Here is a 26,013-nt window from a genome sequence, read left to right on the forward strand (position 1 = left end):
CACACCTGCTCTGTCCTGCTGAGGCCAAGAGGTGGCACGGCACCTGAGACGCCGTCCCCTGGCCTGCCTGGTGCCTCCTGGCTGCCGGCAGCATCGTGGCGCCACTCCTTTCCTGGAGGTCTTCCAGATCCTCCTGCGGCACCAGCCACCAGCCTGCTGGCCCGGTCAGTTCTCGTGACCTTAGGCCCTGGGGTTTGTCGGGTTCTCTCTGCTCAGCTCCGACGGCGCACAGCTCAATCAAGACTTAGTTCTCAACGCTGCCCTTTTCCCCCGGGACTTTATGCAGAGTTCCTAATTAGAGCACTGTGTTCCTTGGGAAATAGGTGAACAGAACGCATAAAGAAGCCTGTTTTTCTTCTTTGACGTTATGCTGTTGTAGGGCAGGTTTTTTTCAGTAACGGGAAAGTACTCGAAGTCCTGGAAATCGAATGCGTTCATCTGGGACTAGGAGAAGACTGACGGCCAGAGCGAGGCCAGGAAACTCAGCTCTCAGGGATTTTCTGGACTCCACAGACAGGCCAGGAAGTGTCCTTGGCCGCCTTCCTCGGTCGTCCCCGCCACGGTCAAGGGCGGTGCCCGGTGCCTGGCAAAGGACTGTCGAGCTGCCTCCCAGCGCTGACTCAGGCTCCCCACTTCCTGCAGACATTTTCCTTGGCAGTTCCCGACTCCTGGAAAGGGATGTTATTTCCCTTGGGAGTTAGGCAGATCAGTTTTCACTAACCATGGACGTGAAGAGCTAGATAAACTGTTATCCACCTGTTCTTAAAAATTGCTGGCTACAGTTCAAACAAGACTCTGATGGAAGAGATGATTCTGTATCGAAGATGCACACACCTCAGTCAGCCCCGTCACCCAGCCTGGCCTCAGTGAGTAGCGAGGGTCAGAACCTCACGACCACGCAGGGCTGACAGTCTCGTCTTGGCTGCGTGAGCGTCTGCCTGTGTATCAGAGAACCGGAGGGGGAGACCTGCGCGTGTTCCCTGCACGTGTCACTAGCTCACCTCCACCCTGTGAGGTTCAGAAAGCTGAGTTGTGCTCAAGGTCACAGGGCTGGTAGGTGTACGGGCAGGATCTGAATTCCAGTCTCTGGAGCCCTACTACCCCTTAACCCCATCCATGTTACTCAGGATGTCCGTCCGCCCGCCCGCCCCCAGAGGCAGGTTGTGAGGTTTACTACTTTATTAATATGAAGTTTGGAATTTAAATCTTCTAAAGAGTTAAAAAAAAAAAAAGAGTCCTTTGGGGTTTTCTTTGACAAACCCCCAATCAAAGAATTACTGAGGTGAGAACACATGGGAAGTTGACTTTAAAGGAGAGGAGAATGGCTGAAGGAAAAAAAAGATCTCTAATTCAGTGATGGCATATCCTTATTTTACATCCTTACACTGTATCAGCGAGGAGCAGTCCCAGTCAGGACAGAAGCGTGGGGCTCGGCGTCGCACCAGCACAGCGGGCCCCGGCTCAGACAGCCCCTGCTCTCGGGCCCACGGCGAGCGGGCCGCGCGCCCTTCTCCATAGCGGCAGAGACAGGCCTGAGGAATGGGCTCGGCCTCCTAGACTTTGCAGCAGAACACAGGGACGGCAAGTGGCGTCATCCTCACCAGCCTCTCACAGGATCAACTTGTACTTTTTTTTTTAATTTTTATTTTTGAAAGGACAAACTAAACAAATGAAATCATGTGAGATCAAGATACAAAGAAGAAATTCAATGTAGAAAAAAGGACCTTGCTGGGAGACAGTCGATGAGCAACAGGAAACATCTCGCAGACACACAAGAAGCTCACGCTGTAGAGAGGACTGAGCTGCCGGGGGCTCCTCATCACATCAGGGCTTCATTTTGCTCAGCCTGAGATCTCGCTCGATTTCAAACTGCCTGTGATCCACTCGGTCTAGAAAAGCTTTTCGTTCAATGTACCTGGAAGAAAATGAAGATGCCGGTCAGCAGACTGAGTAAGAGAAAACGCCTCCCCGGCAGCACCCCCTCTCCCCGGGGGGAAGGGCCCACCCGGCCCGGGGCTCAGTGGGTGACAGCAAATGCAGGCAGGTGACCACGGGCAGTGCCCAGAGGGGCCGCCACTACTCTTTCAGTAATATCCAGACCACTCATTTGGTCTAAACAAGGCACTTTCTGGTTCAGAGGTGAACAAAAGTAAAATGAAAAAGAGAAAGCAACAACTTATCAAGGGGAAGTCCATTAGCAGCTGGGGGCAGGAAAAGTGATTGTGTAACCAGGTTTAAAGGAAATCAGGGCTCAGTCAGGCCCGGGTTCGAGCCTGACCTGGTCACACAGCAGCTGACAGTGGCGAGTGCTCACTGTCGGGGCACCTACCTGCTGGCGGCCCTTCCTTCCCCTCACCCATCCCTCCTCTCCGGTGTCCTCCACCCACCTGGGGCCAGGGGCCTTCCGTGAGGATGACAGAGAAAGCTTCCCTAAATTCCTCCAAGGGAACGAGGTCAAGTGCCTCTGCGCCCAGGGCTCATGTACTTGGGGTCCCCTCAAGGCGGGCGGCCTGCCCCTCGCCTGCTTCGGCCTGCCAGGCACGGTGGGAGGGAAGCCCCAGGCTGAAGCTGGCAGGCACCGCAGGGAGTGAGATACAGCTCCATTTTCACGCACCTTCTGGCCATAAAGTGCGCTGCCATTTGCCTTGGGGGGAGGGGCTCTCTGCCAAGTAATCTACTGAGAGCAAAACTGCCACCAAGAATGGGAGACATAATTGAATCTGTGCGCTAATCTTTCCTTTGTTGCACTGCGGAAAATGTGCATCTGTGACTACAAGGTCATTTCGCTGTGGGGAGCACGTTACCGGCTTCAGGACCCCGTGTTCCTCGGCTGAGCTCAGCCTGTGAAGGGCAGCCCCCCCTCCCCGTTATCCCGAAGGCTGGTGGCCACTAATCCTGTGCCTCACTACAGACGGGGTGGCAGCTCGGGCCGAATCCTGACCCTGTGACTTGCTGGCTGTCTCTGAATAAGCCTTCTAACCTGGCTAATTCTTTCTTAATCTGCCAGGAAAAAAAAAAAAAAGATAATCACCCCTACTCTGAAGGCCTGCGGCGGGGATTAAATGAAATAGTGTACATACGACGCCTAGCACAGAGCAGGTGTTCCATAAAATGGCAGTGAGAGCGGCCACCATCATTTCGGGAAGCCAGCTTCTAGAGTCAGGGCTCTGAGGACCATCAACTCAAGAGGAGCAGTGAGCTCTCTGGTGCATGTTACCAGCATCTGTGACAACAACCCAGTCCAGGATCAGGAACTCGGCAGCTGAGTCAAAATCGCCATGGAGGGGCCGGAATGGCTGGAAACACAAGGGCAAGGCCTGCCTGTAAGCTCGACGTGAGCCCTCAGGGTCAGGCTGTCAGATTTAGCCAGTGAAATACAGATCACAGCTTCAGATTCCTGGCAGACGGCGAAGCCACTGCTGGGGGCAGAGGACCCTTTTTGATAAAGTGAGCAAGCAGGAGAGACGGTGGCGGGAAGTGGACACACACAGAACAAGCTCCTCCTCCGTCCCCCACAGAGGCCCCGCAACGCCCCCAGTGGGGCCCTGAGCCCAAACTGACCGATGGGCGGTGTCGCCCCACAACTCCACACACCGGCTCAGGGGCCCTGGCTGAAGGCCACAGTGGGGGTCAGAGTTTTGACAGCAGCGCGCTGAACTGCCCCTAGGGTTTCCATAGAAAAGAGGTGGGGGGCTGTGGTTGAGAAGACTTCAGCGCACGTTTCAGGAGAGCTACCAGCCAGGGTCACCTGAGAGCACGGCCTGGGGACATAATAGGAAGCAGGCGGCTTTGAGCATTTGCGGTTTTTCCTCTTTGACTTTCCTTTAAAGTAGAGGAAGTGACACTTAAATTAAGATGCTCAGCGAGCATAAATAATGGCCTCGCAGGTTCCCGGAAGCTGTGTCGGGTCCAGCTGACCTTGAAACCATCAAGACCAAGGCCAGGCTGGGTGCGAAACAGGCAGGTGCAGGAAGAGTTCGGGTTGAGGGAACGCCTCCAGCAGCAGAGGGGGCGCATGTGCAGAAGGCAACTGAATTCTCAAGGGCAACCCAGACAAAGGCCATCCTGGCAGGTCTGGCGACTTCACTCCCCCATTTATAGCACCTGCAGCTGCTAACAGGAGCCTTGTGATGGCTTTGGCTTGCTGCCAAGAGCGGACCAGAAACCAAAGTTCTATTGGACTGGACAAGTCCCTCCCCGCCTCCCCGAGATAAAAAAGGTGCCAAGGATGAGGGTTGTTCCAGCATTAACTGTGTGTGTGACTGTGGGCAGGATAGTTCATTTTTCTTCGCTGGAAAACACGAGTAAAAATTACAACACCTCTCTGACAATACAGTGAAACCATGAGAAGTACTCTGTAAACAATAAAACCAGAAATGACTATGAGCATTGTGGGCTTCTTGCTTCCCATTTCTGACATGACTATCACTCCCAAGCCTCAGAACCCGGGACAGCTGGAACAGGGACCAAGAGACCAAGGGCTCCAGAAAGAGGAAGGGCTTGCGGGGAAGGCTGGCTCTGCAAGGTGGCCCGAGCGGATGACCTATCTAACCTGAGCCTCAGGAAGTTTTCAGGCCCCGTAAGCAGGTCACAGTCTCCAAGGAGAACCACCAGCTGACAAGTGCAAAGGTTCTTTTTGGGTCTGTGCCCAGCACTCCTGGGAACCAGCCTGGTTCAGCCCTGTCTACTGGGAGGCGGAGGTGGGGACATCCCTTCCTGCCACCATTTCCTATGGAGCCCGGTTAAGAGGCTGCAGCTCTTCACTGTCACTCACAAAGTATGCTAACAGCACCAAAACCCAAGGGATGTGCTGAGCCTTTCCTTTCAGAACCAGGTTAGACACAATAGGCTTGGTTATCTTTTTGATTTTTCAACCCAAATCACTTTTCTGCCACCAATTTCCTTGAGATCCAGGCCGTTGAGGAGGGAAGGAAAAATGGAAGAAGACAAAAAAGCTCTGCCACACGGTCACAACCATCCACAAGAGGCCTCCAGACCTACGGTTAGGAAAAGAAAGAGTAGGGACTTCCCTGGCAGTCCAGTGGTTAAGACACTGCCCTTCCATCATGGGGGACGCAGGTTTCATCCCTGGTTGGGGAATTAAGATCCCACATGCCAGGTGGAGCGGCTAAAAATTGGGGGTGAAGAGTGGAGAAAGAGCACAGACAGATGCAGGGAGTCTGAAGCGGCACACGAGGACCTCCCGTGGCTGGTTATCACTCTGCCCCCGGCAGAGCCTGCAGGAGTTCTGCACAGCACAAACCTGGGGAGGAAAGTGGATCAACACCAGAAAGCAACAGGCGATACAGGCCCTGAGGCTGGAACAGAGCTCTGTGATGGGTGTGATGAGCGGCGGACTTTGCAGTTCTGAGACCCGCGCGTGAAAGCAGCAGTCTGCCCGACATGGACATCGCACGAGGCCGAGGGAGAGGACTCAAGCGTGCCTCGGGGGCCAGAGCGGGAGGGCGCTGACTGTAATTAGGCTTCTTCCCCACTGCTCTCCTCGCATCTCACCTCAAAGCTGTGACTCTTGGGGGTCATGGAAATAGGCTCTTTGAAGAAAGAAAATTATTTTCTGTGGTCTCTCCAAATCACAAACACACCTGGTTTCCAATCATCATGCTCCACGACCTTTAGTTTGATTGCCAGGAGCAGCCAAGACCATGCCTGGCTTCCTCTCCTCTGTGCATTGATCCCTCTTCTAAGCCTGCCGGCCTCCGCCTCAGCAGTGCAGGAGAGACGTGCCGCTGACAGTGGATACCGCCAGGGAATCTAGTAAGAGCAGTTGCAGGAATCGAGGGAAGCAATGCTAGAGGCCTGAGGGCCACACGGATCTTGAAATACTGGACTGAGTTCTGGAGTGCGGGGCTCAGAGGAAAAGCAGCAATTCTTTGCTGTTCAGCTGACCTCTTTGGTACAGGCATTTTAACCAACCTTGCTGACTGAAAAAGATGCCTGAATGGAGATCTCATTCCGACATGCCATGCCCTTCTTTTCTGGGGGGTTAATTCTAGTCCTCCTAGGTTCCAAACAAAACCACGGGTGCCTGACAGCTAGCAGAATGGACATCCAGACAGCACAAGGCTCAGCGCCTGCTCTGGGCAGACACTCTTGGAGGCACTGGTGGTGGGGAGGTGAGCCAGACCCTGCCCTCGGAGTTACTGCACATGAAACAGCACGATGCCGTACCACATGACAGTGTGAGGAGGATCAGAGAGATGTGATGGAGGTTTCTACGGTGGGCTACGCTGGGGAGTAGAGAGCGGCACCCGAGTGACCAACAAGAGCCCGGCACGGAGGAGGAACTGGGGAGGCGCTGAGGAGCGGAGCAGAGCTGGGCAGCCGCAGGCAGGCAGAAGAGTAACAGGTGGGCAGTGGACAGCTCAGGGAGGGCGTGGAACGCCCGGGGAGGAGGTGAACGCTGACCTAAGTGCTACTGAAGGGCTTTCAGCAGGGAGAGCAGGGAAAATGGTTTGCACGTTCAAAAAATCACTTTGGCTGAGACGTGGAGGAGAACAGAGGTACAAATGCAGACGCCTGTGGCTGGTACCAAACTGCGAGCAGCTGGGAGGGGCCGAGACACACTTCACACGAGAATTTTCTATTGCACTTTCAGGACTGACTTCGAGGGTTTTCTTTCATCAGTTGAGTGGATGGGGATGGAATCATTTTCTGCGAAGTCTGAGGAAGGAGGCTGTTTATGGAAAGAAAGGAAGCCCAGGTTTCCCCTGCTATCTGAAAGTAGAGTGTTCCTATGACACCTCTCTTAGCTGACATGGTGTGAAGAAGCAACTACCTTTTTGGTGAAAATGAAGCGTCTTCAGATTTCTTTCAGTTAGGGAGAAAAGGGAGAGCATTCATGGAGGATTTTGGTAAAAGCAAAATGGCACAGAGCAAACTCCTGGAAAGCGGGGGCTGTCCGTACCTGGTTTTGGATGCTAAGTCTGAGGTGCGTCTTGCACATGCAAATGGAGATGTGAACTAAACTGCTGCTACGGGCTTCTTCAGCTCAGTGGGGTGCTCAGGCGGTGGGGGGGGCGTAGCTTTTCGGGTAGTGTTTTGCTTCAAGTGCAGTCAGCTCCAAGCGCAGGGTCTGGTTCACCTCCCCACTACCAATACCTTCTAAGAGTATCTGTCCAGAGCAAGCCATGGAATTAGTGAGCTTTCCTGGAGGAGAGCATGTGAGGAGCTGCCCAGCACTTGGGCCTAGGGCCTCCTACCTTAAAGCCCAGGACTGAGAGGAGGTGCCTCCAGGCTGTATAGGCCACAGCGTGGTGTTCCCGAAGGCCTGGCAGGACTACACCAGGAAGGAGTTTAGAGGCAAAGAGCACCCAGCCTCCCAGCAAGGCCCTAAGCTGGGCGTGGTCAGTAACGGCAGATGGGAGAAAGCAGAGAGGGTGGGAGACTGGGGGGTGGGAACCCTATCTGTAAACATGCCAGACATTCCCCAACTTATTATCTAATTCCCATAAAATACCCGTTGAGGATACTGAAGAGTTTCTACTGCACAGATGCAGAAACGGGGGCTACAGCACACGACAGGCTGGCAGTAGGGCCCGGAGTTGAATTCAATTTCAATTCAGTTTATTGTGAAACAGAACATACACCCAACTCCCTCGTAGCTCAGATGGTAAAGAATCTGCCTGCAATGCAGGAGACCCAGGCTCAATTTCTTGGTTGGGAAGATCCCCTGGAGAATGGTAACCCACTCCAGTATTTTTGCCAGGAGAGTCCCATGGACAGAAGAGCCTGGCGCGCTGCAGTCCATGGGGTCACAAAAGTCAGACACGACTTAGCGACTAAACCACCACCACACCCTCACAGTATAAAGTGGGCAAGGCAGATGAATCATTTTATAAAGCAAGCCAGGAAGCAGAGGATGAGCACCCCAGAGAAATCCAAGCTGGCCCGGGAGAGCTTGCTTTATAATGATTCACAATCAGACAGAACTAGACCGTAATATCAGAGGAAGAGAAACTTGAAAGCAGAAATGAGGGCAGGCTCACACCTGGCTGGGCTTGGGTGCTGGATACCGGTATGTGGGTGGCGGTGAGAGATACACATGTGCCTCCAGAAGGCGGGCGGCACTGTGCTTCTTGACCTGGTGATGGCCTAACCATGAACTTCACACAGACATACATGCTGTGTATTCTGACTTGCTTCTTCACAAACTGACCTAACGGACACACTGTTTTTGCCCATTTTTGACCTCTGTATAAATGGAATTAAATCAATAAAATACATGGCATCATACTGCATGAACCTGTGTTCTTATGTTACCAAAACTTACCCATGTTCATTCCAATAGCTAAAGAGTATCCCAGGGCATGAACACATCACATCTTATCTGTCTAGTACACTATTTATCGATATCTGAGTTGTTTCCAGTTTGGGGATGTTATTAGAAGTTCTGTTATTGAGAAGCTACCTGTCAGTATAACCCCTCCTTTCAGAGAAGTCTCTTTTTTTCTGGCTGCTCTTAAGACTTTTCTCTTTGTCTCTGGTTGTCTGTAGTTTCACCCTGCAGTGTGGATTTCTATTTTATTTATCTTGGGATTCTTTGGGTTTTAAAGTCTATAAAGAGGTATCTTTCATCTTTTCCTACACTGTCCTCCAGGAAGCTTCACTTCCCTCTTTCATATTGTCTTTTTGTCTCTCTGAAGTATATTCTGGATGATTTCTTCTGGCTCTTTCCCAGTTTGTGTGTGCTCTTAGATAATGATCTAACTACTATTAAATCTATCCTCTGCGCTTTTAATTATGGTTATTAGAATGTTCACTTCTAGAAATTTTGTCTGGGTCTTTTTCCAATCTGCTAGGGCCACCTTAAACAGAATCCTATCTCTGTCTGGCCGTGCTGGGTCCCACTGCAGCGCACGGGGTGCTCGCTGCTGCACGAGAGGCTTCCCCAGCTGCGGCGGCTGGGCCTCTCACTGCGCTGGCTTCTCTCGTTGCGGAGCACGGCTGAGCAGGGGTCAGGAGCTGCGGTGCACAGGGCTCGCGGCCCTGCAGCGTGTGGAACCTCCCCAGGCCAGGGGTCGAACCTGTGTTCCCTGCACCGGCAGGCAGACTCTCAACCACTGCACCATGAGGGGAGTTCTAGGGCCACTTTTTATAGTTTCTTCTTCTTGTAAATATGTTCAAGTTTGTTTACTTATTTAAATACAGCAGGCATAACTGTACTAAAATCTGTATCTGCTATCTTCATTGTCTAAATTCTCTGCCAATCTGATCCTGTGCCTGCTGTTTCTCAAGGTGCTTTGCTTTTTCTTGTGAATATTTTAAGATAGCAAAATTGCTTTTAAAAGACTGGACAATAATAATTCAATACTAACCAATGTAGCTTCAAATTGTATCAAAGGTTTACAAGGGGAAAGATGGCATAGCACTTACTGAAGTAGCATTACTATCAAAACACAAAAAGCACAACATAATCTTTTAACCTCAACTATTATTTTGGACTTCCCTGGTGGCTCAGATGGTAAAGCATCTGCCTACAATGAGGGAGACCCGGGTTCAATCCCTGGGTTGGTAAGATTCTCTGGAGAAGGAAATGGCTACCCCCTCCAGTATTCTTGCCTGGAGAATCCCATGGACGGAGGAGTGTGGTAGGCTACCGTCCATGGTGTCGCAGAGTCGGACATGGCTGAGTGCTTTCAGTCTCTCTCTTTCTCTATCTTATTTTAATCAGGACTGTATTACAGGAATATTTTTATCACCTGTAATCATTTTGTGTGTTTGTGATCTGGATTCTTCTGTGTGAGAACAATTTAAATATGGTACCTGTAAAAAGGTCACAGTCTCATAATAACTATGGTAGAGGCCAATGATTATTCACAAGTGCCTTATTCGAGATGTTATCAAATATGATCTTTCCCCCTTCTCAGCTCCAGCAGAGATCACTTTTGTTCCAGGGTAACACTGTCTGGGATTCTCCACCCTCAGAGCGGACTCTCCCCAGATGACCTCTGCTCTCGTTGGCACGTGTGTAAGGGAATTGGGGGACCTGACCAAACAGACCTTTCAGGTTCGGCTTGTGCCCCCTGCTCTTTGACACTGTGGCACTGGCGCACTTCTCCACAGAAATCTTCTTGCCTGTTCTGAAGTTGGCTCTCTAGTTACGCAGATGCTGGAAAGGCTCACCCAGCAGCTGACTGTCTTGCTCTCATTTCTAGAATTTTGTTGCTGTGGTCTAGTAATTCTCAGTCCTGGCTGTACATGAGAAGCACATGAGGAGTGATTTAAAGATACTGGTATCTGTGATTTTTTTTTTAATCGAGGTACAGTTGATGCACAACATTATTTAAGTTTTAGGTGTGCTGTGCTAAGTCACTCCAGCCGTGTTCGACTCTGTGACCCTATGGACTGTAACCAACCAGGCTCCTCTGTCCGTGGGATTCTCCACAGCAATTCACAATTTCTTGGCCATGCTGCATGGCTTGTGGGATCTTAGTCCCCTGACCAGAGATCGAACAGGTGCTCCCCTGCTGTGGAAGCAGAGTCTTAACCACTGGCCCAGGGTTACTCCCCAGTAATTCATCATTTTTAAAGGTTATACTCCATATAGTTATAAAATATTGGCTGTGTTCCCATGTAGCTTATTTATGCTTTGTTTACGAGGTTAGATTCCATGATGTCGTACAGTATTAGTCTTTCCCTGACTTACTTCACTAAGCATTTCACTAGGCATAATACCCTCTAACCCATCCAGGTTGTTGCAAATGGCAAAGTCTCTCTCTGCTGTTGTTGCTGCTGAGCTGGGTCTTGGTTGCTGCATGCAAGCTTTCTCTAGCTGTGGCGAGTAGCGGCTACTTTTCATTTGCAGGCTTCTCTTGTTGCGGAGCAAGAGCTCTAGGTGTGTAGGCTTCAGCAGTTGCAGCACTCGGGCTCAGTATTCATGGCCCGAGGGCCCTAGAATGTGCATGAACCCCGTGTTGAAGCTCATGGGCTCTAGAGTGTGAGCTCAGCAGCTCTGGTGCACACTCTTAGTTGCTCTGTGGCAAGTGGGATCTTTACGGACCAGGGATCAAACCCATGTCCCCTGCATTGGCAGGTGTATTCTTATCCACTGGACCTCCAAGGAAGTCCAAATTTTCACCAGTTATTGTGGCTGAGGAGTATTCCATTATGTATGTGTACAAGTGTGCATGCACACACACTCACACCCTTGACTCTTGATTCAGCAGTGTACAGGGATGTCTTTATCATGTGAACTTTGGGAAAAGACCCAGAAGAGACTTGTGCTTAACCAAGGTTAAGAACCAGAGCAACAGCTCCTTCCTTGGAATAGGGGCTGGGCCCTTAATCAGCCAGCAGGAGCCAGGAGAGGCAGTGAGTGCAGGTGTGGGGTGGGCGCTGGCGAGGGCAGGTGAGAGGAGCCGAAGCAGAGTGCAGCAGTCATGAGACCGGCACTGGAAAAACAGTCAGATCCGTGGAGTTGCCTGGCCGGGGGGAAAGGCTCATAGACAGGGAAAAGCAGAGAGCGGCAAAGTTCCGTGCTCTTGGCTGTTCCCTAACCCAGTTATGTGATTTTCCATTGCCTGAAAAGCCCTCCTGGGGCAGATGTCCTTTTTAATCATCTTGTTTTCGCTTCCAGCCTACATTTTCTTATCTCTCCCTTATCTTCAGCAGCACCGCTCCTTACTTTTACAAGACCTCTATTAACAGAAAGAACATTGTCTAACCCATATAATCAATCCTCAGAGAAGCAGTAAAGTGTGGCACACACTGGCAGTTCCTCCGCTGCCTGAGATCACTGGGCAAACAGGAGAAGAGGCGGGGCTGAGCTGCCTAGGCTGAATCAGAGAGGGGAGGTTGGGGCGTGCGTCAGAGACCTCAGGGTAACACCAACCCCTGCCAGTGCTTTCTCGTGGGCTTTCCTCGGATGGCTTTGGCACTTCTGCCCTTGTCCTGTGGCCAACCATCTCTGACAGACAAACTCAGAAGCCTGGTAGCTACACAAGCTCATAATGTCATTAGAGAAAAAAAAAATTTCATATCCTGATCAGCTTCTACATTCATTCACATAGTCTTGAAACCTAATCTCGAAAAATGACCCCGCCCCCCAACAAATCTCCCACCTCTTTATTAGAATGTAGCTTATAAATAAACCTGAGCGACCCACTTAATGCACACCTTTAGGTGACACTGACAGGGTCTCTGCAAAGGGCTCTATGTGGACGGTGTCGTCCATTTACTGTGCTCCACGACACTGCACTGTGCAGATACTGTTTTTGCACAAACTGCAGGACTGTGGCAATTTCGTATTGTCAGATGATTGTTAACATGTTGTAGAGGTAAAGTATTTTTAAATTAGGTATGTACATTGTGTTCTACATATAATGCCTGAACACTTAACCAACTATCAGTATAGTATAAACATAACTTATACCCACTGGGAAACCAAAAACTTCGCATGAAGGCTTTATTGTGTTATCGCTTCATCGTGCTGGTCTGGGACTGAGCCTGCAGTACCTCTGAGGTCGCCTGTGCTATATATGCACACACATGATAAGCAGATCACATCTTTGTCTCACGACAGCCTCACGACCATCAAGACCACCAACCTCACGATCACCCCAGTTTACTGGCAAAGGAGCTGAGCCTCAGGGACGCACAGGGACTGCAGGAAAGCGCTTGCCGGCGAGGGGTGGGGCCGCCGGGCCAGGGGCAGGCCACGGGCCTCTCTCTCTCTCTGCAGGGGGTGCGGGGCGCAGGGCCACGCGCGCCTCTCTCTCAATGTGGGGGGGGTGTGTGGTGCTGGGCCACACGCGCCTCTCTCTCTGTAGTGGGGGGGGGGGTACTGGGTCATGCTGGCCTCCCTTTCTCTGTAGGGGTGGGAGCACTGGGGGCGCCGGGCCATCCGCGCCAGGCCACGCGCACCTCTCTTTCTCTGTAGTGGGGGGGGTGCTGGGCCATGCACACCCCTCTCTCTCTGTAGGGGTGGGGGCGCCGGGCCGTCTGCCAGGCCACGGGTGCCTCTGCAAGGGGCAGGAGTGGACTCAGAGCCACGGACCCAGTTTTGCAGTCCCTTTGTTCTTGGCTCCTTCTGAGGTTCCTAAGAAACCACTGAAAACCATTTCTCCTGGGATATGCCTGTGCAGAGTTTATGGACATCCTCTTTGTACTGCTAAGTGAAGAGGAAGAGGGCACACGTGATGGTCAGATGTTGTCTGAGGGCTGGTGTGTCACACAGGTTGAAACCAAGGGTGAAGGCCCACGCGGGTCAAGATAACCCAAACAAAAAAGTCCCACAATAATGTGACAACATCTAGGCACTCTACCGGCTCTGTGTTTGCCTGGCTTCTCAGAAGACCAAATAATTGGGAAGAGGCCAAGGCTGATACAGTGAGCCAATCTGGCCATACGAATGAAGGAGCTGACACAGTTCACAGGAGCCGCACGTCAGCAGATTCACTGTGGCAGCCATGCCTGTTCCCCAGGGAGTTCCTGCTCACACACCCTCCCACCCTCAGCCCATCACCTCAGTGTTTCTCTCACCGGAGGGACCTGCCCAGGACAGCAGAGCTTCAGCAGCAAAGCAGAGCACTCACATTTTCCATTTCACTGTGGAAAGCTCCCGCCTACTTACACGGGGTGGCGTGTAGGCAAAGAGCTCTCCCGGGGCTTCGAGGGCATCAGAGGAACAGAATGCACTGGTTCTTACCCCTCCTTCCCTCGGTTGTGGATGGCTAGCTCCTCGCCAATGCCCTCTTCCTCCTTGAAGCTCTCCCAGTCCAGCTTGGACTTCTCTAGGGTGCTCATCTTCTGCTTCTTGGCTCCGATTTTCCCCAAAAGGCTGCTCATGCCACTTGATCTTTTTAACCTAGGGAAAGCAAAAACATGAAACATGTAGCATGTAAAAGTTCTAATCTCTTGAGTAGTGGTTTTTCTGACTGGCATGGGCCTCCCTAGACTCAAACTACTTATCTTAATGGAAGCCGTGTTTGCATCCAGGGTACTACTTCCTGTCTGGGGAGAACACAGTAAAGAGACCAGAATTCTAATGTGCTTTTCCTGCTTAATACCTCTGCCCGCTATAACAAGCTGGGGATAGGAGATCCTAATGACCTCTCTCTGGTGTGTATGACAGACAGGTCTCTGCCTGCAAGGAGGGAGAAGTCCAGCATGATTCAGTCTTGGTTTTAGAATCACATGCCATGGTTCATATTCCAACTTGAACCATGTGTCTTTAGGCAAGTTATTTAACTATCAATACATATGTCTTGGTTTCCTAATCTACCCAAGGAACACATACTCACAGGGCAGTCGCATCTCTCCTATGTAAGTGCTTAAGACAGCGCCTGGCCCAAAGCAAAGGTGCAGGGTGAACGTCATCCACCCTGTGTCAGTGTCGTCAGCTGTGCACTGAAGCCCCAGGGAATCCTTTCAAGACAACGAGAGCCAGACCCCAACACTGATGAGCAAGAGGCCATAATGTCTTTAAAAGACTCTTAAGATCGTTTCCTTTCAACTCCTATGAGTCAGGACCCTGGTTTTTCCCAGGACGTGGAGAACATTCCTCACCCCGAGAGCAAGGAATGTACAGCCTGTGCTCTGCTTGCTGGTGACGCTATCGTGGACGGCGGGAGAAACCCCACATGCCCAAGTTCAAGTCCTGGCAGGTCGCATGTTTCCAGTCAATGTTTAATGTGTGAGTTCAAATAAGCAAAACAAACTGCAGCTAGTAAGAAGGTTCGACAAGAAGGAACTAGGGAAGGAACACGGCTTTTGGTCTCTTCAGAAAGTAAAACAAGTTATATACCAGCATACAGAAAATTAGAAATCATTTTCTGCTCTACTGGGATATGCAAGAGTTAAAACTTTTAAAAACTCTATGAGCTAACATCACAAGGCCCACTGATAACATTGATAATAGTACCTCTCACTTGTCTAGAAGGCTAATTCTCCAAGTGCTTTTCATGGCCATTTTCTCATCTTATTCTCCCTAATGCCTGTGAAAAAGGAGCACTGAATTTCAGAGGTGGAGGAGGAACCTTCGAGGTGATCTTGACTCACCAACTATTCTGAAGTCCCACCTCCCTGCAGCACAGTGCCGGGGAGGGACGGCGTACTACCTCTGCCCTGGAGAGAGGCGACAGGCCAGTGTCCACAGTGAACACGAGACTCTAGGGGCTGGACAGTTACCCTCCACATTCTCATTCTCTTCATACTGGTGGAGGGGATGTTAGCTTCCCCATCGTGGTCATACCCTACTCTATGCTGTCAGCTTAAGATCAGCTCAGAAGAGGCTGGGCAGGCGTCACTGTCCTCACTGAGCTGGACAAATAAGCCAAGAGTAGAGAGGTTAAATGATACAGCAAAGGTCAAACCGAGAGCAGACGCAGCTCCAGGATGAGACAAGGCCTTTCTGGCCCTCAGGGTGGGGCACTGTGCTCTCACCCCCAGTGTGGGAGTTTACTGGAGAGATCTTCTAATGGCTACTTTGTTCCCAATTTGCTTATGAATTTTCCAGTTTTTAATGAGCTTTCAATTCATACTTTCTAATTCTTTTCCAGATAACTCAGTCCCTACAACAGTCTCTCCATCCACACACACAGACTATATTTTACCAGGAACAGAGCGTGAGTGTGTGCTTAGTCGCTCAACGATGTCCACCTCTTTGCAACCCCATGGAGACAAGTGAAGACAAGTGAAGAGCCTGTAGGCCGCCAGGCTCCTCTGTCCATGGGGTTCTCCAGGCAAGAATACTGGAGTGGGTTGCCATTTCCTTCTCCAGAGGATCTTCCTGACCCAGGGATTGAACGTGTGTCTCCTGCACTGCAGGTGGTGATATTTTACCAGGAACAGAGCATGAGGGGGGATGAGGAAACTTAATACGGCTCAAATATTTCCACTTCTCACCTGCTGCACTATACTCGTTCTCAGTTTTCTTTTCTCTCACTTGGATACTTCAGCAGCCTCTTCACTTGTCTCCCTGACTTTTATCTGGTCCCATCACTCACCTGTTCCATCCTGGCATCGATGCTATTAATATATGCTGTCTTTAGAGTGAGTTTCTGTTTAAGTACCTCCTCCCTGACCCCGACTGCTCTTACGATAAAGTCTAAACACCTTCACTCTTGAAGTTCTTCCTGACCTTCTCTCACGACATCTTCCTTTGCAGCCAAAGCTCCAGCCACACCATCCTGACCGTGCAGTTTACCTCTCTGGTCTCGTCTCAGCCGGGAAACCACCTTCTGCAGGAGGCTCTCCCAGGCCCTTCCCGCACTCTCTGGATTAGACACCTCCTGCTGGAGCGTCAACAGCGCCCCAGTTCTCTCCCGCCGCAGGCCTGCTTCTGTCTGTAACGCGTGCCTGAGGGGCTCCGCTCTCAGCCATGGCCACACGGGTCAGCTCGGAGGAGGCTCAGGGCCGCTGCTGACACCTCGCTAAAGCCGCATACCCATGGGCTTCTCATTTCTGTCCACAGGGCCTCCTCCGACCCTGTCCACGTGTCACAGGCACTGTGGTGGAATGACTGGGGAGCTGGTGGCTGAGTGGCCAAGCTCTTGTGCTCAGGCGGGTGGCTCTGGGAGGCACACTGAAGTCCCTCAGAAGTCCCGGTGACGCGGGGTCCTGTGGCCTCGGGCACACACGCCTGTACTGGCTTTCCCCCTTCCCGGCCTCACCTGCCCCGCTCCCTCAACTCCTGCTTCTTGAGACGCCTTCCCAAATAAGCTATCTGCACTCAAAGCCTTTCCCAAGGTTCTGCTTTGTTGGGAATCTAAAAAAGATGTTCAGGAGAAACACAACCTGCCCTGTGCCGGCTCTGTATGATGTGGACACTTAAGTTCTGGGTTTCCAAATCTCTCTCCAGCACATGGATATAGTTCTGCCAACAGGAGACACTCAATAAAGTCAACAGTGTTACCTGGACCACAGAACCAACTAGTGGGAAAGGATTAGACTTTTTTAGAATAAAAGGTATTCAGAATACTTCTAAATTAGGGAATTCTAAGGGGAGGAATTTCCACTTATATTCGCCAACCAGTTCTCAGCAACTCAGGGTTCCCCATTTTATCTGGGCAACACCATGACCTTGTACACATCTCTCCCCCTTAGCCTACAGCTCTGATGGCATTACCAGAATACACCATCTTTTCAACAAAGGAAAATGATTTTTGCACATAGCAGTGAAGAGGGTGTTAGAAAAGGAAAACAGTCACAACCCCTCTTTGCCTTGCTCACCAGTAAACATCAGCAAAATGTCACCTGTTATATTACACTTTATGGAAAAGCTTCTAGGTCTGCCTCCACTGGATTATTAACACAGTGTATTATTTCCTAATTTGCTGGCCTCAAAAGTAAAACTAGCCATCTTTTATTTGAGGCTATATCAAAGTGAACAACACGTTTACAGCAGGAGTCAAAGCACGTGGCGGCGCCTCATCCCTGAGACCAGCACCTCTCCTGGAGGCTGGCGTGTGAGGTCTCATCCTCGCTTTCCACCTTCAAACAGGGCTGCAGCGGCACAGTCCTGGAGTCAGTCCATCACAGCCTTCAGGAAGGCAGAGCGAGCCTGACCTTGGCCCCCTCTCCGCTGCGAAGGTTCATCCATCAGGCTTTCAGGAAAGCTGAGGCAGGCAGCAGACAGTCAGCTTCTGGGCCGCGGCTGGGAGCCGTCTCTGCCCTGCTGGGAAATGCAAAGCACGCCGTGCCCTGCACGGCCCCCTCACAACAGCGGCTGGGCTAGGAGACGGTGACCCAGCACTGGCGTCCCACAGGCATTGGGCAACCAGGCAAAGGGGAGACTCCAGATTCCCTTGGTGACCTCTCTGCTGTCAGCAGGAATCCGTGCTGCTTCAGGCATCAGAGTTTGCTCTGGATCCTAAGCCATAAGGGCAAGAGACTACCAGGAAATTGGTTCTGACAGCTTAACCCCTTCCCCATCTGCAGACTTTCCAGTCTTGGTTCTAAAGGGGGGTGAGCTGTGTCAGAGAAACCACATTCAAGAGAACCCTCACCCACCTTTAGAGACCAAAGCTCACAGGAGGGCCCCTGCACTTGCTCCCTCAGAATGCAGCCAGAATGTTACATTCAGACACGTCCAGAATATTGCTGCCAAGATGTTTTCCACGTAATCCATGACATTTCAACCACCTCCTCCTGCTCTGCTGATCTTACGACCGTATGTTTGATGTGAACACTAGTTCCATCTGAGGAGCATGGCCGTCACTCTAACCAGCTGGCTTCTGTGCCATCAGTGTGGCTGAGTGCACAGCACGCTGGTGAGAGAGACTCTCACTAAGCCTTTTCTTTTGTGCTTTCTGTCCGTTCCCCATCAGTCAGCAATTATCTCAATTCCCTTCCCGCCACACCAAGCTTAATGACTTGTGCCAACACTAGACACCAACCAAGACCTCACAAAAGAAGATTCAGAATCTCAGAAAAGTAAAAAGGGTAAAAGGGCAAAATGATTGTTGTCTTTTTCCTTTCTGAATTCGAAGTTTACAATGATAATCTGCTAGAACTTATGCTGCTTTTTTAGCCCCTGAAATGTAGGTTTAACAAAATTCATTGCAACTAAATGATAAAGTCCATCCTGTTGAATCTGTTATAAAGATATTAAAGTAACATGTTTTCTTTGTTCCAGTCCCATGAACATGGACACAGATTCACCCAACTGATCTGTTCCATAGCAAAAGCATTGCTTTATCTGGCCATGTTCAGTGAAGCTCTGGATCCTGCTATTTATTTATAAGATGTACTGGAAAGGAGCTGGAAAAATAACTTCTTAGACAGAAATAGAAAGGATGACAGGACAGAGCAACTGGTTCTCGAGAAAGAGTGGGAACATCTTTCCCATGATCTTTAAAATCAGCCTCAGGCGCCCAGTGGTCCCACAGAATAGAATTTGAGGTTTGGGAATGAATTTAGAGTACATTCGTTCATTGGACACATCCGACAGAGGTTACTCAGAAATTACTGTACATCAGACAGTGTGCTTGGAACTAGGGATTGATACAAAAATATATAAAGCATAATTCTTGGCTTCAAGGAGAAAATCTGGTGGAGGAGGTGATTATACAAAAAAATTGTGACCAAATACTATTAGGGCATGAAAGAAGGAGCAGCTGAGAGGCTGGATAATGCAAACGCTTTGTTTTAGAGATGTGTTAACTAAATTCTAAGAAGGTTAAGAAATCTGCCCAAGTACACAGTGAGAGACAGACTTGGGTCCAGTACTCGGTGCTTCTGGTCACCTTGCTGATACTAGAGATGAGGACAGATAACCTTTGGCCATCCCTTCCACACTCCAATTTCACTGCTGATTTTGGGGGCTGGGGGGAAATTCTTATCTTCCCTGTTGTCCTGGAGCTCACTGTACACAGGGCCCATGTCTTACTCATTCTTGGCTCACTCAGCATTGTACAAAGCTTTGCCATGGTATGTGATCACTACATGTTTAATAGGATTTGACAGTGGACAAATGAATTTTCTCTTATAACAGAAGTTTTTAACACTACATTTTAACCAACAGCAAAGAAAAGGAAGCTCCAAAACTGAACCAGCAAGGATAAGGTCAACACAAGTGCATGGGAGTTCCACTGACCTCTACCTGGAACTGCAACACACACAGCCCAGCTCAAGTCTATGCCTTCCGACTCACAACTTGCTTAACCACTAAAATGCAAATTATTTGGAACTAAGATCTTTTGGCAGAGATAAGCAGTTTCCTCAGTATCTGTCATCTGTTTACAAGCAGGAGTGGACTTCTCGTAGCTCCTCCTGGACTAAGAGCCACACAAGGGTCTGGGACTGGCATGGATCTTCCCGAGAAGTGGGAAGAAGGTTTATGATGGAAATTCTTCAGTGAGAGCCGTCTGCTCCAGTGAGAGCCGTCTGCTTGTTCTCTTGCAGATCTTCTTTGGATTAAGCTGAAATCCCTAAGAATGAAAAGTAAAGCCCCAGTCCCTGGGCCAATTTCACTCCCCACCTGCATAAGTCTCTTAAGTAATCTTCCCAAAGCCCAAGACCAGACGACTCAAGGAAATGGACTGGAAGCCAGTGGCACATTAGGAAAAGAGTTTAAATCCCATTCACTTCCCAACATTGTATTGCCAGTATTCTATGGGACACTGGGCTCAGTAAAGTGGAAAACCAGAAATATTGACATTGATACACTGCCAGCCAAAAAAAAAAAAAAAACAGAAAAAGAAAAAAGGCATCTACCAGCAAAAGGTGAAATAAAAGCTGGCAACAAGTAGCAGCTTCACAGTTTTTGTACAAATAGAAAATGGTCTGCTAACTCAGTTTTATTGATCTCATGCCAATCCAAGAGTAAAGGGAAGTTAAGTTTTGTCTGATTTGTTTTCAGCTGCTCTCCATCTTTACAGCATGTCTGTGAAAACTAGGTGATGATTCTGGTAGCAAAAGCCCCGAATTCTAAGCTCTTCTAAAATACTATGTTACAGAAAGCCCTTTCCAACTGTTTCTTCCCTATCTGTTAAGCACAGGACTGTTTTGCTTGCTGGGAGGACTGTTTTAGCTGACTTGGTTCTATTTAAATGAGCAGCTCTTCCTACAGAAGACACACCATCCCTCCACAGTCAGCTCTCTTCAAAGCAGCAGGATTGCTGTAACTGCACAGTCTCTGGTCTCTCTTGTGATCAAGGTCAAGTATTTCTGAGACAAGTAACTTGTGGCTGGGGACTCTCAAACAACACTGAAACGGACTTATTCTCTGGGGCAGCTAATGAGCAGCTGGGCAGCAGTTGATTAGCGTCATGTGCCGAGAGAAAGTTAATGCCCCTCTTTGTGGAGAGCAGTCCTCCGCCGGTCCATTGTTCTGTGAGACCAGCTCAGTGGGCTTGGGCCCCTTGCCACAGAAGGCGATTGTTTGTTTTTATTGTTGTTTGTTTTCATTAATCTGCCTAGTTCAGACCTTTCAGGGCGGGTCAAAGTTAGACAAGCATTAGGAAAGAATGGGTCCTTTTCCACGCCAATCCTTGGCGCACATGAGGCCTTTGCAGTGCTTGGTTCACACACTTAATGCAGAGAAAAATGCTGTATGAAGATGTAAAAGGCCTGCGTTGTCAGGCGGGTGGGTGAGCTCTAGAGCACCCAGTCTGCTCCTGCTTCTCTGAGATGGAATGTGACAGCACAAGGAAGCCAATGTGGTCTGCTGAGAACGTCCCCTCAACTTTCCAGTTTCAAAATGTCAAACTGACAGAAAAGGTGAAAGCAGAGAACAACTATTTATCTAAATACTCTTCACTATAATTCACCAATTATTAACATTTTGCCACATTTGCTTTCTCTCTCTCTCCTTCTCTCTATATATACAAATTTTCTTTTTGGGGGGGTGATTCATGCCCCATCACCTCTGGGTGTAAGAAAAGTCTCCAAAAAGTGAAAAAGCAGTAATTGGAGAAAGGCCAAGGGTTATGATCATCAGCAGGGTCCTAGACTAGAACTGCCAATGGTGAGCACAGAGTCCCTGGCCAACACAGAAGCATTCACCTTGATATCTGGATTCTCAAGGGTCAGAGGCCCGGTGTGCAGAGGGTTAAGCAAAGTCAGTGCAAAGTCAGTGGCAAAGAAAAACCCTCTGGCCTGCCCACCAGACCTTGAGGAAATGATACTTTTCTGTTTCCCTTCTCCTTTGTCCCACTCCCATGTGGTTTCATCTCATTCCCTGGGAAAGAGATAATGCCACATCCCTTCCTGCCTCTGCTCTGGCAACTTCCTTCCTCACACCATTCCCATGGCGGGACCCAGGGCCACCACGTTAGAGCAGTTGGGGCCTGAAGCAGGCCAGGGGGCTCTCCAAGGAGGAAATGATCTGTTTACTGGGAGTGAGGATTATGCCTGGGGGGGAATGGAGGCCTCTCCCCAGAGGTGCTGCTGTTGCTTTAATTTGCATGATCAGGCGCAGCTGGGGAGAATAATGTACTGACCAACACAGACAGACCATTTACATTTCTGAGACAGACTTTTAAAGAAACTATTACATACAGCTCCTAACAAAACCCATAATGGCATTTTTCTTTAGGCAAACCCTGGGAGCTCAACTGAGGCAGGCACAGCTTGTTTTCGACACTGCTTCCATATGGGCGCCAACCAGCCACAGCCCTGGGGCAGAGGCGAGATGAGCGGAGCGAGCCCCTCTGCCGGGGCACTCTGGGGCCTCCCTGAGACCGAGCCAGGCCAGGCAGCTCCGGACTGCCCGCCGGGGCTGAGGGCAGGAGCCTTGCTCACCCTGACTGGTCCCATCCGGGCAGGAGAAGAGCGCCTCTCCCAGAGACAGCGGCCAGTGAGAAGCAAAGCGTGGAGCCCGGAAGACAATGTGCCCGACTGGGCTGTTCTGGCTAACTGCTGACTCGGGAGTTGGCGTGCTTTCTCAGACCTCAGCATTCTGCTTTCTTTGACTTCCAGCTTGCTTTTTCTCAGGCAGGTCTCTCTCTCCTCATGAAAATGTCTGAGGATGTCAACATAAAGTACGTTTTAAAGTCTTGGCCACCTCCCAGGCTGAGATCAGGTTAGAGTCTCAGGATGTGGGGGTATGCTCAGTCAGATCAGGGAGCGCTCACTGAAACGAGTCGTGCCTGTGCTCCCTTCTAGAAATGGGTAGGCACATTAACCACAAGGCTTCAGATGAAACAGACACGAGTTAGCTAGCATAGATTTTGCAAAATTACTCCCCCTCCACCCCTCAACTTCTCACCACTACTAAACAAGCATGCTAAATTGCAAATGAGAAGGATATGAACACTGGACAGAGCTCGATTCCTGACACCTCGCAGCTCTGTCGGGAGAGGGGTGTGCCTGACGGTCCTCTCATTAGGTGAAGCTGAGTGGTGAACAGGTTGTTTTCTAGCGCCTGGCGTGCCTGTGGGGTCCCTGACTCCAGAGCACTCACCGCATGGCAGCTGCAGTCAGTCGCTCGCTCACTGGCCAGGGGATCTTCTCTGGCCTCCCAGGAGGCGCGATCCTGCTCACTCAACGGGCAACTCAACACGGCCCAGACCCCAACCTGTCCCCCTCCCAGGGCAGCGCCTGTCTTCAAATAGCCAGGACACACCATCATCCAGAGTTTTCCCATCGTCACAGCACCCCTCACAATCCAGGATTCAAAGAGTCCTTGGGAAGCAATTACCTGCACAAGGGTGCTCAAAAGAAGGGGGTTGTTTCCAGCATGAGCCCGAGGTGTCACTTGGCTAAAGCAATGCAATGGATTTCAATAAAGAGGAATATCTGTTCCCATGTAGTCTGGTAGAGAAAGCAGAAAACTTTCGTTTTCACTGCACTCAGGAAATGGTTTTCATATATGTTAACCACAACTGGGTAATCTGTATAACCACAATATAGCTCCTCTTTAATAAATGGAAGATTTTTTAGCACTGCATCACTGACCACCAAAAAGAATTCCCACCCTCCATCTCTAAGGCAAGAAAAAATGATAAGGCTAAGTAGAGTCTCTTTTTTTAATCTGCCAGTCAGGGGTTGCTGAGGAAGCTTTTTCATTCAGAAATGTAGACTGTTTCATGAGGCTTCTGTCATCCAGCTCCACTGCTGAATGATGGATGAACCTTGAACAAATCCAGTTTCTCTGCATGCTGGGATCCCCTCAGAGTGTTTATGACCACGATTCACAATGGGTCATAAGGTAAATGTACGACTATGGATCATGGCCAATAGGTGTGAAGAAGGAGCTTTAGCGACTGCTGCCTGGGAGATAAAGGTATGCTGAAACAAAGCTGGCCAACCCTGCCTAGCACAGATGGTTCAAGAAAATGAAAACAAATCAAACCAAACATCATTAACTAAAGATGCGAAGGGTGGACTGGACAATTCTCCAATTCATCCTTGTATATTACTAGCCTTGGGAAACTTGGCGTCATTCTCTCCCTGCTGTGAGAGCAAGGCGGCCTCTGTCCTCTGGCTCCTTGCCCTGAAGCCAGGAGTAGCCTGAGAGAGCAGGTGACCCTCTCCTTGGGGCAAGTGGCTTCATGATGCCCTTCCTGTCACTGCAAGGCCCAGCTGGTAATTCAGCAAAGACTGCGTGAGCAGGTTCACCATTCCTGCTGCCCAGAAGGAAGTTGCTTTGGAGCCAGAGGTACTGACACTGGTGGTCTCATTTGAATGATATTACTAAAACTAAAAGGGCATTCATGCAGAAACACACAAAACAACTCCCCTCCCCCAAACTTACCTAGTTGTCACAAAGAGTTTTCTAAAAGTGAAGATTAAGCTACTGAACTGATTTGTATTCTATTGATAAAAGAATGCTGGAAAAACTGGTGACACATCATTTTTTATTCTCAGTTAATACTTTTAAGAACAGCTTAACTGCAATACAATTCACATACTAAAGAAGTCACTCATTTAAAGTATGCAAGTCAATGGTTCTCAGTGTATTCAGTTGTGCAGCCACTATCACAGTCTAATTTTAGAACATTTTATCATTCTCTCAAAAAAACAAAAACAAAAACAACAACTCCTCCTCATACCCATTCATTAGCAGTCACCCCCATTCCTCCAGCTCCAGGCCAGGAGCTAATCTATGTTCTGTCTCTACAGATCTGCCTGTTCTCCCAGCTATCAATAATATCTGTATTTTACTATTTTTAAAATTTTTATTATTATTACTTTTTGTCATGCCACACACTATGCATCCCTTGACCAGGGATTGAACTCAGGTCCCCTGCAGTGGAAGCATGGAGTCTTAACCGCTGGACTGCCAGGGAAATCCCAGCCAGCTAATAATTTTAAATCGTTAAGTTTAAGACTATACAGTTGGTATCTGTTGTAGCTAACTATAAGAAACACTTGCCCCATATATTGATGGTCATATATATATATATATTTCATAAAAGCCACGAAAATCAGCATCTAGATTTCAGACAGGAATACTGGAGTATCTGAGCACTGTGTATATACCAAGTCTTGAGGACATCACCACTACTCTGGAGCTGTGTTTTTAAAGCAGTGAGGTGCAGTGGCTTAGCATTCAGTGCAGAAAACTACCCCTGCCACGCAAACCTTTTTGTTTGCTTGCTTGTTCTAAAAACCGTTTGGGTGAGAAAATTGATCTGAGCCTCAGATAACTCATTAATGTGTGTGTGTGCTTGGTCACTCAGTCGTGTCTGACTCTGTGACCCCAGGGACTGTAGCCCACCAGGCTCCTCTGTCCACGGGGATTCTCCAGGCAAGAATACTGGAGTGGGTAGCCATGCCCTTCTCTAGGGGATCAAACCCAGGTCTCCCGCACTGCCGGCAGACTCTTTACTGACTGAGCCAGCAGGGAAGCCCAAGCATACTGCGGATAACGATAAGCACCTTGGAGTGTGATGATTAAATGAGGTACTCATCAACCTAGCCCTTGACTGCCTTCGGTGTGCCGGACTCTGTTGGCCACTGGAGATAGAAACACAAATTTCTTAGCCTCATTAAAGTCATTTGCTCAAGACAGAAACGCAAACAAGTTATTAACTAGATTATGAGAAAACTAAGTGCTTTAGGAGCCTAACAGTGTGAGCTGGGGAAGGCTGTAGAGAGGGAGGGGGAGGTATCCGAAATGTGCAGGACGAGAAGGAATTTGCCAAGGAGACAAGGTGGGATAAAGAAGTCAACAAAGAGTAACCTCTGCAGCGTATGTGAAAGCATTGAGCAGCACAACGCCTGGCACAGAGCAGAAAAACAACACTTCTTGTCGTTCCTACTTTTATCCTCTCATGCCCTTAAAAAGATGCTTCTCTGTAATCCACAAACAAATTAAAACCTTGCTGCTGCTAGAGAAAAACTATGGATCTTTAGCAGTTGCTTGTTCTTTTTCTGAAGCTAATTCATCTTTGGCAGCAAAGTATATTTTAAATTTCTCCTGAAAAACTTCAAACCAAGAAAAGTTGATCTCCTTTGATCTAGAACAGTCCCCATGCCTATAGGAAGGCCCACAATTTGGACTTGTCCGATAGTTAATGTTGGCTGCTTTGGGGGCATCTGGGAGTCTTCCAGCACACAATCTTTGGACGGCTTTTCTTCATGGACACTCACTTCCTGAGTGATTTC

General features: G+C 49.5%; 1 protein-coding gene across 1 annotated transcript in view; it reads right to left on the minus strand.

Moving 5' to 3' along the window:
• Positions 1–1,616: 1,616 nt before the first annotated feature.
• Positions 1,617–26,013, minus strand: part of CFDP1 (craniofacial development protein 1) — a 97,928-nt gene continuing 73,531 nt past the window's right edge. Inside the window, exons 6-7 of the mRNA XM_043898068.1 lie at positions 13,667–13,825; positions 1,617–1,915 (exon numbers count right to left, since the gene is read on the minus strand). Of these exons, the coding sequence (XP_043754003.1) occupies positions 1,825–1,915; positions 13,667–13,825 (250 nt within the window). The 3' untranslated portion in view covers positions 1,617–1,824. The remainder of the gene's footprint in view (positions 1,916–13,666; positions 13,826–26,013) is intronic.

This window comes from Cervus elaphus, chromosome 4 (genome assembly GCF_910594005.1).
Source record: "Cervus elaphus chromosome 4, mCerEla1.1, whole genome shotgun sequence".
Lineage (NCBI taxonomy): Eukaryota > Metazoa > Chordata > Mammalia > Artiodactyla > Cervidae > Cervus > Cervus elaphus.